The sequence below is a fragment of the Cynoglossus semilaevis genome, chromosome 2 (assembly GCF_000523025.1).
Source record: "Cynoglossus semilaevis isolate Cse_v1.0 chromosome 2, Cse_v1.0, whole genome shotgun sequence".
Classification (NCBI taxonomy): domain Eukaryota; kingdom Metazoa; phylum Chordata; class Actinopteri; order Pleuronectiformes; family Cynoglossidae; genus Cynoglossus; species Cynoglossus semilaevis.
In genome coordinates this window covers 19,725,683-19,737,263 of record NC_024308.1, presented here as the reverse complement: position 1 = coordinate 19,737,263, position 11,581 = coordinate 19,725,683, and the positions used below count along the sequence as shown (strand labels likewise).

Below are 11,581 nucleotides of genomic sequence, written 5' to 3'. Positions count from 1 at the left end.
GGGGGTGCGGGGAAGGTGGAGGGCGGGGCGCGGCTGGGTAGATGGGGCGGGGGGGGAATAAATAATTTAATCCATTATCTACTCTGCGAAGCTCATCAGCGCTGCTGCACAATGGCCACAATGGATTGAATTGCTGATTGCGTTTCTGCGTCCTGCCCGCCAGGACAAAAAAAAAAAAAAAAAAAAAAAGCTCGTGCTCCACTACGCCGTTATAGTCAAGCGTTAGCAAAGAAGGAGAGGAAGATACTATAGAGTGTCTCCCGGCCAAGGTCACACTATAATGCGGCGATCTAATTAAGAGTTTCCTGCCTGGGGTTTCAAGCTCCCTGTTGTGCTCGTAGACACTATTCATTTTGTTGTCCTTCTGTAAAGACACGTCGATACGTCTCAATCTATTTCCCCCCCCCCCATTAAATAGAACTAAAAACCAAATTTTGGCGCTTTTGGCCCAGAGGCAATATCTCGAATCCCGGTTAGGGCGGTTGGCACCTTCCAGTGGACTTTATGTCCCCAAGAATGACGAAAAAAAAAAAAAAATTGCGAACCACTGAGCTAACCAATAGCAAACTGTCTCCCCCGTCCTTACTGTCCAACCTTTCATCATAAGCATTTCACCATCGCCTTATCTCCGCTAGCCTGTCTCCTTGCTTCATCTCCCTGACTCATCTCAACTCTTTTTTTTTTTTTTTTTTTGCTGCCCTCATCTTACGGATGGCCGTCCTGTTGTCTTTCACCTTCACCTCTTCACTGACCTGACCTGAGCACACCTCAAATATCCTCGGAACTATATATCGGAAATATAGGAACTCTGATAGCAACATTGTTCCCCGATTAGTTTTTGGCATTTCTGAATCCTACGCTACTTAGCTACACTTCTCCCTGCTGTAGTGATGGACCGGGTCAACATACGAGGTCAGGCAGGAGGGCTCCGTGGATCTTGATGATGATGGAAGTTAACCTTGGAGCAGAGAGGAATAAAGGTTAGCAGGAGCAAGACAGAATACACGTATGGAAGTGTAAATGAGAATCATCTACCGTAACCATCCAGAGAAATGAATAGTTATGGGTGAGACCCTGCTATGATGTATGTGACCTGAGTGAAAGTTATTTAAAGTAATTAATTCAACGAATTGACATTAAACACATATAAATGAACATATGAACACAATCACGTGTCCTCTGCGTTTAACCCCATCACCCAGTAGGCTGATGTTATGCAAATATACGTATGAAAAAGTGAATGCATTTATAGCTGTATCATTACGCCTCCCGAGCTTAAATTTGCCTGATGGTGTCATTTGTATTGCTAACGGTAATGAGCCATTAGCTTAGTTCCATTTGGCTTTGCACAAGTGCATTAATGAGGCTTGAAGAACCGTTTTCAGGTTCCGTACTTGCTGGTGAAGCGCTCTGAACACTGTGAGCGACACGACGGCGCCATCTGGTGGCCAAAAAAATGAAAAGTAAAACTATCCGGCATTTAATTAGTATTGATCATCACCTCTTTCCTTTGCATTCTAATTGATGAGTTGAACATTCCATTTTGGCACAATGGTCAAGTGTACCTTTAGCAATGCCGAAATATCAAACGAGGGTTGGGGGTCTTTACTTCCTGCCTTCTGCTTCCTGTCCCCAGCAGCCACACTCACTCTGTCAACGATGTCTATTCTGACATCATGCCAGGAAGGAGCCAATGGATGTTGACACAGCCTAAGCAGATCACACATGACAGAAAATAAATTCATGAAGTATATCAAAGACTGAGCTTATCGTATTTCTCAGTACCGTCGACGGTAGGCGAGAGACATAGGTACTTCTAGTTACGTCACACTGTAGGAATGGAATTCCGACTTACCTCGAGGACCCCCTCGATGTTTATTTGCAGTACAGTATGTAAGAAAAGTATGTAAGAAATCATCCTTTTGATCTAAATGTCACAGAAAAAAACTGGCCATCCTTTTTTTTGTATTGTTTCACTTTAAATAAAAAAAAAAATAAAATTCACTAGGACTGGTTTGTGCAAGAAATATTCTTATGAATGGTTGTCAAGGTCCAGCAAAAAAAGCAAAAAAAAAAGAAAATAATACAATCATATATTTAACAAATATACTGTAGTGGGAAAAAACTGTGTGGAAATTCCCTCCCTTTTTTAAGACCTTTGACAAATGTCTTCAAACGTGTCAAGAAATAGAACCCGGTCACGGAGCAGAAACAAACATCTCGCTGATGTAATTAATGAATGAAATGCAACTGACGTTATTTATTTTTACTGAGCGGCGCACGGCAGCTAAACACCAACTGTTCTTTCTGCTCGTCAAAACTCGTAGCAAGGCACAAATAAAACACCTGACCCACCTAAAAAGGTGATTCACGATCAAGGGGAAACACTACCGTTTGTGTATACAGACAGTTAACATGTAATTGTTTTTAAAAAAAAAAAAAAAAAAAAAAGAGGAAAACATATATGGAAAATTCATTTAAGACAATAGGACACCAAAGTAAGAAAACAAACGGTTGTATTTAAGGCACTAGCAGTCAAACCTGTCTCGGTAAGTTTTAAAGTGCAGTCATATGAGTTGCCGTTCCCCAATCAGCACTCTCCATTCCTGCCGGCGAACAATTCATAATTCGATTTCTGGTTTGAAATGCTTGACTCGGATTCATGTACCGGCTAACGCAGGCGCGGACAAGTAGTGCATTTGGTTCTTGAAGCTAAAAATCCTACAGTCTATGTGAAGACTGTTGTAGTCTCCCGACAGGAAACGGTATAATGTGTCAGTTTGCCATACTTACCATTGTTAGAAAACCTCCTAGCTGTTACATTTAACTTAACAAATACGCTAGATCGGCTTGCATTGCGAAGGGACTTTTTCAGTTTTGCCGGCAAAGGTGCAAACATTGTCCACTGGAACCTCGCTGTTTAGCCCTAAAATGACTTATGTTATCATTTCTGAATATGCTCAAGGACATTATCGATCCATCAATCAATTGCTTGGTATCTCTCCTTTTCAGATAGGGAAGGTTTTCGTCCTCGCTGGTTGTATCCAGCCGGTTCAGTTCACTTTCGGGTAAATCTTCTCATAGAAGAAGTTCTGGCCAAGGACTTCAAGTTCTCCCTCCTTTTCCCGCACAGCGTGGGTCCGCACAAACCGGAACTGCTCGAGCGCAAACTCATAAAACTCGTTTTCAATTTTCCAGACGTTGGACTGCTGCAACTTGGCTATCGTTTCCTTAGTGGGAGGCTTTTTCTCGGTGGTCTTTCGTAGATGAGACTTCTTTCCTGAAGTGACACCAAACCATTTGATCAACCTGTTAGCGTGTAACTTGAGGCGACAGAGAACAGAATCGGTCACGAACAATGATAACTCTTATTAGGGAGTATTATAAATAGATGAATAAAATGTGCTGCAATGCTGCCACCTAGTGACTAGGGGCTTGTTAATCGTTGCTAATGCTCTGTTTCTGTGTTATGAAGGAGGTTAGCCAGTTACAGGTATGGGTCGGGGGTGAGGAGGCGTGGTGAAAGCGCGTGTGTGCGTGTGTATGAGGAAAATGGCGATTTTTACCGAGATGACATAATTATGCTAATATCAGCCGATATTATCGGTCGGGCCAAACGTCAGCTTACCGGATTGATGTCGGTATTGACAAGCTGCAATTGGCATCCGACATGAAAAAAAGTTGTATCGAGCAATCCCTGGTTTTGACAAAAGTACCAGTAATACGTTCTTATACCTCAATGTTTAGTTAACGTCTGCTGACACCACAGCATTCAACACTAGCTGCCTCAACTTTGGTCAGCGGGTCGTGTAGCCGTGTCATGTGCCATTTTTACTACCTGTCCTGTAGAGCTGCGTAGCTCCTTTAAAGAACTCTGGCAGCGCTGCTTCTAGGATCCTGATAAAATCTTCTAGTTCCTCGGTCACTCCGACCAGTAGATACTCGTGCACGAGATTGTACTTTGCCTGCTCCAGGGCCCACTGACTGCCTGCCTTCCTGCAATAGAAGAACATGATATACAACCAGATCATCTAGGGCAGGCGTGGGCAAACGGTTTTAGCATAAAGGCTTTTATCATTTTCTACACCATCTATTGGGGAAACATGGGTATTGCAGGGAAAAAGAAGTACAGTAAACCCTTGTTTTTCGCGGGGGTTACGTTCCAAAACGAACCCGTGATAGGCAAAATCCGTGAAGTAGAAATCTTTATTTTTTTTACAATTAAATACTCAGAAAAAGAAGAGAAAGAACGAACAAACCATTTTACAGTCTCAACCATTTGTTTCACAAATAAAGTAAAATAAAAGTACTTTAGAAACGTTTCAACAAATAACTTCTGTAATGTACTGTCAAATAATAATTTTAATCATCAACGTGAACAGAAGGCTTCAAATTGCGGAGATTAGCACCGCCCACCGTGAACGGGAGAAAATTAAAAATGATTATGAAAAAAATACAAATTACCTGGTCTTGTTGCGGGCAGTTGCAACCCTTTTTGAATCCTTATTAAAACTTATTGCTGCTGTCTTCCTTATGTTTTTTTCTTCCTTCTTTATGGAACGAACGGAAGATTCATTAATTCCATAATGCCGACCTACAGCCGCATAGCTTTTACCTTCATTTAGCATGTCCAATAGTTTTACTTTATCACCGATAGACAGCATCTTCCGCTGCCTTTTGGTCCCTACCGCAGGTACTTTTGCCGGTCCAGAGCGTTTTGTCGACATTATGGGGTTTGATAAACTCGAAATTGCAAGAGAATTTGCACGTACGTAATGTCAATTTGGCAAGCTGTTTTACGTACGTGTACATATTAAACCGCAACGTTATTGGCGCACAGGTAGAGAAGAAGCGGAGTGACTTTTTAGCCAATCAGAATGCAGAACACAATGCACGATGCAAATCCGTGAAGTAGCGAAACCGTGAAAAGTAAACCGCGTTATAGCAAGGGATCACTGTATAATGATACTATAAATAAATTATATAATATGGAAAAGTTTGGCGGGCTGCAACAACCCCAAAATGTACGCAGCCGCTCCACGCTACTTTACACCTTTTTGTGTAGGTGTTGTTAGTATTTTTTTTAAATTTTTTTATTTGTACAGTGACAATAAAGACTATTCTATTACTACCATTATTTTGTAGGTGTTGTTAGTATTTTTTTTAAATTTTTTTATTTGTACAGTGACAATAAAGACTATTCTATTCTTACCATTATTTAACTGACTCACCAACACTCTGCGTGGTGTCCACAGAAGAACGGGATCTGCAGCCAGAGTTTCTCCGGAGCACAGTCAGCTCCTCCTGATGACACGCACTCATCAAAGGTCTGAAAGACCGTGAAAATGGTATTTTAGCTCAAAAAGTGCAAGTTCTAAAAAAAGGGTGTAGGGGGGAAAAAAAGTGACCGCCTACCTTTTTGTCCCCTTGTTTTCTTCGACGAAGGCCCGGTCTGTAATCATCCCCATAACGCAGGAAGTAGTAGTAGGACACAAGCCGCTCGATTGGCTCTCGCACGACATTTACGTACAACGGTTTACCTTTTATCCCGTATCTACACAATGAGAGAATACGAGAAGACAATGATGTATGAGCTAAATGGCTCTGAAAAAAAATGCTATGGATCAAAACGAGCCAATCTTGGCTGATGTTTACGCTTATCTGTTGTGCTGTTATCAGATTAGTATTGGTGATACACACTTACTTGGAAAAGTCCAGATAAGCTACATGGCCGTGGTAAAAGCCAGGCTTCATCGTCCGCCATGAGGTGACATTCTTGACAAACCGCACCTGTTATCACAGATAATCAAGATCATTACGAAGCAGATGAACAATGCAACAGGAGAGAAGGAAAAAAAAAGTGACGAAAAGTTTGTTAAAGAGGTTAAGTTCCCCCCCAACCAGATTGGTTCTGGCCTGCATGAAAGTAAACTGCCTCTGGTGCAGCTGACTTACTGGGTATCATTAGGTGGTTAAAATATATTTATATTATATATATGTTATATATTAACGCTTTTATGCATGACGGTCACTACAGTGGACAGCTATTAAAATGTCATTTTCTATGATAAAGAATAGGTTGTGATGGCAGTGTTGCATATAAGCCTCTACAGTGGATGCCTGAGAATCACCCAACACTGCCATACAGTGGTCAGCCTTTGCAACTGCAGAATAATTGTGTCGACATTCGAAAAGAAAATTTGGTGTATAAAAACAGAACCAAATCAGTTCTTATTTTTATGTCTAAAAACACATAAAAACACTTAGTAACATTTTTTTAACTCAGTATATCATGGGTCATGGGTCATGACATCAAAGGGTTAATATATTATCATCATTCCTCTGCCACTGCAATGCCCACATTTTTTTCAAACGGCTTAAAGTATTTCAGCACTTATGACTTTTACATGTCATTTGTTTTAGTTCATTTATCTGCTCCTGACCCCATTATTCAGCTTCACCTTTGGGACACGTGCTCAAAGAAAAAGGTGGTCACGCCCATGTTTGAAAGGTTAAAAAGTGATTTAAAAGTACAACTAAATCATTTACAAACACTTCTTACCTGGTCCTGCAAAGACAAGACTGGGTTGTTTTTGGTTGTATTTATGTGAAGGACGTGAAAGCCATTTTTCCCACACAGGTCGTAGGCTATGTTGGTGAATGATGTGCTCGCAGTCTTGGGCACTCTGTTGTAGATGATGACTGTGTCATCTTTCTCTGCCTGTGTTGAGAATTGCCGTCCAATGTTTTGGCTGTGCCGATGGTCGACTTCGGCAATCTCATGTTTGGATATGGTTTGTTCTTAAAGAGCACAAAAAAAAAAAAAAAAGCAGTGATAGGAGTGAAGCACACAGCATATTCATTTAGAAAGGACAGTTGAGACTTGATAGTCTTTGAGGTTGAACAGAAACACGGTATATGTATATACAGTATATACTGAAATCCTGGGATGAGCAACTTAAATTATTATAACAAAAAGATGACTTCAACAATCCTCAAAAACTATGGAAATCCAGGTCATTAGGTCAGACTGAGCTAATGTTATTTGAACTAAAACATTATTTTTCCTTTACAGTATCAGTCTGACCTAATGACCAGGGGAAGCAGGAGCAGAGTCACACACTCAGAATGTTTGTTTTGAGTGTGAAATACTTCATTTTATTGTTACTTATTAGCATATTTTCTAACAAAAGACAATATTGTTTGTTCTATATACTTGAAGGCTCCTGCGCATTGATTTTTTTTTTTTTTTTGTAAAATACTTGACTACTGTTTTTATGAACATATTTATAAGCACAGTATTGTTTGTTTTTATATACTTTTTTTAGATGTAAAATTGCCTCTCCCGGCACATGCTGGGACATGTTTAAGCACAGTGATCTTAAATTCTCGACTTTCAGTTCTAAACTGTTTTTAATAAAGTATTACATTTAAAAGTACATGTTCTTTTTTGTGTGTTTTTATTGTAGTAACAAATAAGTATCACGAATCATTGAAATTCACAGGTATATATTGACTACTGAAAATCTTTTATCGTGACAACCCTAGTGGCAACTACTAACTTGTTTCTACCCTCTTTTTCAAATAAATAGAAAAACATTATGAAGCATTTATTCTGTAACGTCGGTCTTACCTAGTTTAGCTCGTGCTTCCTCCAGATTCTGAATTTGGTTCTCGATCAGGAGCATTGCTACACCAAATGCCAACACCGCAAGAAGCTGCACCTTCGGCGGCATCGTCGTCCTTAGAAGCCCCATCAATCAATCAATCATTGAATCGACTGATCAATTTCACAAATGAATCATAACGAAGATAATAACGCTGCTCACTGGCTAACTAAGCTAAACCGCTTCCCAGTGACTGTAACTATAATCCATTTCGGGTTCATAAATTAAATATAACTGTGGTTAGTGAGGTTTACCTTCGTCGACGATTACTGGGACTAACAACAACTCCTTGCTCGTCAACAACAACCTCAAATTGGTTAACTTCTATACTAAACATTACAGCGTCACACAAAGATTACCTATGTTAGACAAAGCCCGCGGACATAACATTTTTTAAAGAATGCAAAAAATACATATACTGCATAAAACCAAATTATCTAAGAAAAGAGAATAGAAAATAGAACCAGTAAATAAGTTCGAAACCACAATTGTTCAAAGGGAGTAGCATACTACTTCCGCTGTTAGCCAGTGTCATTCTGTTTACAGAGAAGAATCAACAACTGCTGTTAAAGACCTCTTCCGCCGCCTGTTGGACTGGAGTATATATAGCATATGTGTAGGTCCGACCTACACTCCTTTAAAGATGCATTCATAAAAAGTGGCGTTTTATATTTCAACCGAGTTGAGGTCCGAAAAATACACACGCTGAAAATGAAATGAAATATATAACATATACAACTATCCCCATGAAACGTTTTTCTTCTATAAACACCGGCATTAGCTGTTAGCACTGTGGAGTGCTAACACTGGCACACTCATGCAAATGCAATTTTATTAAAAATAATTTGTCTTTTATATTAACCATATTTAAATTCACAAATCCAAAATTTTAAATAAATTAAAATATTAAACATATTGTGACAAACATAAAATTAAATTTAAATTAAAAATTAAAATAAATTATTTAAATTCACTAGGTCCCTTTGAGACCCTTTTTTTCCCTGAATTTGTAAGTTTGCCCACATACTGTACAATTAAATTAGCGGACTCTAATTTTTATGGTTGTAAATTGATCATGTCAATACACAAATATCAATCCAAAAATGCATAAAAGGGGTACACTGTGTAGGGATAGAAGTGAATAACATGAAATGTAAGACAAATAAGATAAGTTTACTTGAAAATGTAAACTACAAAAACAACATCCTGTGTGTCCTGCGGGAGCTTAAAAAGCATTTAATTGCCTTATGATAAAATTCTTGCTGCTAAGTCCCTTAACCTGATAAATTGAAGGGTTTTTTTTTATTACACAGAACAATGTACAATATTTGTAATTTAAATTAATAAAAAAAAAATATTGCAGAAACATGTATTAATACATTATTACATCGATACAGTTTCCCATTTACAACCGAAACCTTCAAGGTGAACTGTGTTGCTAATGTGGGCCCCCCTGGTTGAAAATGAGTTTGACATCCCTGGTCCACAGTAATTACAAATGATGAGGCGTGATCTGTCTGAGAGGCCATATGTTACGATGATAAAAACTCTCCCCCTCCCTGAGATCAGCAGCTAAAACAGACTGTTACTGGGGTGAGATTGTCCTTGATGAATTTGATAGCACTCTTCCTGCAGCGCTTGGTGTAGATGTCCTGCAGGGAGGGCAGATCGGATCTGACGCACCGTTTGGCTGCTTTGATCACTCTCCACAGGGCTTTACAGCCTTGCGCAGTGCCGTGGCCAAACCAGGATGTAATGCTGGTAGTATGCTGTCAGCAGCAGCAGCTGTGTGGAAGTTAGACCATAGACCTCCCCAGCTGTCTCCAAAGGTGAAGCTGCCGTCTGGCTGTTTTGACCTAAGTGTGTATGTGTGGGTGGACCAGTTGAGACCCAATGTTGGGTGGGTGGGTGGAAACACTTCTGTTTTACTGTTGTATTCCACCATGCCTTTAGCTTTGCTGACGTTTAGCTGGATCTAGCTCTTAACTATTTCCTGTCACGCCCCCTTCAGGACAGAATTTTTTTTACTACCGTGCAACCCCCGCAAATTGAAAAACTAGTAAGAACCTAATAACATATAGTATATTTTTTATCTGTACAAACCACTGTACGAGTTGCTGCCACCTAGTGACTGGAGGCTTGTTTTCAATAGTACAATAGCACAATTTACGGGGGCGTGAAGACATTCATGTCCCCCAAGGGGAGACGTGATAAAAAGTAATTAAGAACCACTGATTTACACCCACTTTTACCAACACTGTCCTCACTGTACTCTCACGTTGCTTAACATTGCAAAGGTTGTTGAGCAATACGTCCACCAGGGGGCACGCCTCCCCGTAATCACCGTGGGGTCTGTGGGACACCATGAGTTTAGAGAGATGAGCACCTAACCTGAGATTTGCAGGGTCAACCAGAGACAATTTTCCCTCTCCATGCAGTATAACTGTAGCACGAGTAGAACTCAACACTAGGGTGCCATCCAGTGGACAGGCGGCATAACAGCTCCTATCACAACACAGCAATATTTATGTTTTGTTGCGTCAATCTCATGTTTAGTTTACTGTAAATAGTTATAATTTATGGATTCACATAGAATAAGAAATTTTGAGACTTAAGTACTTAATTATACAGTGAGTTCCGTCTTTTGACGAGAATCAAGTTAAGTTGCACCAAAGGCACGGAACTCTAAGAAAGGTCGAGGACCCCCTGTTTTTGTCAAGCATTTACAGTAAACATCTCCCATTTTCGTGTTAGACTTGTATACAAATCTAAGTATCACTTTGTCATAGGCAACTCTTGTAGATATAATGTAGATATTTGCTTTAATGGAGTAATTCATTTTTTTAAATTGGGTTGGATTGACCTCAGAGGACACACAGTGGCGCCACATGGTAAAAATATGATAATTGTAAATGTATTCATAAGAGTCGGCCATTTTTTTTTTCCAAGTCTCATATTTCAGTAATGTTATTGTCAAACTATTGCTTCTTAGAATACTAATGTATTATTATAATATGTTATATATTATGGAATATTGCAAACAACTTAGCAAAAGTCTCATTCTTTTCAAAATATATATATAAAAAAACAACAATGTTATTCAGCATAAGTAAAAACATTGTTTATCATTTCAATGTTACTTCATTTAATTAGAAATCTATTCCCAGTCATCACTGAGGTAATCCTTTTTTTGTTCTGACAGCAGTTTAGGGAAATACATGAAAATGCATTCTCACGTAGGAACTGAACGTGCAATCCATTCTCCCAGGATTTCAAGATAAAATGACCAACACGGCCTCTGGGCCAAGTTCAAACAGCAAATTTTTTTAGCAGTCAAAAATAAATATAAATACACCCTTATTTGCAATATAATATGATTGCAGTGACAGTAATAAAAATTCAATCCCGCAAAAAAAAAAAATAAATAAATAAATAAATAAAATAAAACACACATGGCCTAGAATGCCTATTTCTGTTGCTGCAGATTTTGTATCTGTATTCTTCCGGAGTTAAGCCTTTAAGACCCCCCTCGTACAATGAGCCTGACACTACACTGGGCTGTTAAGTACAGAGTGTGGAAATGTACTTTACATTGTGTGACACTTGGCTAGGGTTTGTGCTTGCTCAGCTCTGGATTTTTCATCAAATATCCATTGACTGCTGGGGAGAGTAAGAGACAGATGCCATCTTTGCTGCAGTCGACTGCACTATCACACTGTGGCACGTAGAAATTGTCCTTAAAAACCTCCAAATACTCCAAAGTACCCTCTTTAAATGTTTTTGACAAGATTTTTTTTTAAAAATCCGAATCCTGTTGCAGTAATCTTTGATAAACGTTCCCCTTTCTTATTACTCTACGACCTAGACCGTTAATGTTCGCTCACCTCGACTACACATGCTGCACAAATATATAC

The 11,581-nt window shown here is 39.3% G+C and overlaps 1 protein-coding gene across 5 annotated transcripts; it reads right to left on the bottom strand.

Annotated features, from left to right (window-relative positions):
- Positions 1-431: 431 nt before the first annotated feature.
- LOC103376823 (heparan sulfate 2-O-sulfotransferase 1-like) lies at positions 432-8,206 on the bottom strand. 5 transcript variants are annotated; one of them, XR_003052987.1, is made up of 9 exons: positions 7,634-8,206; positions 6,563-6,801; positions 5,705-5,790; positions 5,416-5,554; positions 5,232-5,329; positions 3,839-3,996; positions 1,566-1,710; positions 1,395-1,441; positions 675-958 (listed from the first exon to the last, which is right to left on the bottom strand). XR_003052987.1 is itself a non-coding variant. In XM_025065945.1 (7 exons), the coding sequence occupies exons 1-7, from the start codon at positions 7,755-7,757 to the stop codon at positions 1,664-1,666; spliced, it is 891 nt and encodes a 296-aa protein (XP_024921713.1). In that variant the 5' UTR covers positions 7,758-8,206; the 3' UTR covers positions 432-1,663. The 5 variants fall into 5 exon arrangements, 2 of the variants coding, with proteins under 2 accessions (XP_024921713.1, XP_008305574.1); XR_003052985.1 differs by having other exon boundaries at positions 432-1,441; XR_003052986.1 differs by lacking the exon at positions 1,395-1,441.
- Between the last annotated feature and the right edge of the window lie 3,375 nt (positions 8,207-11,581).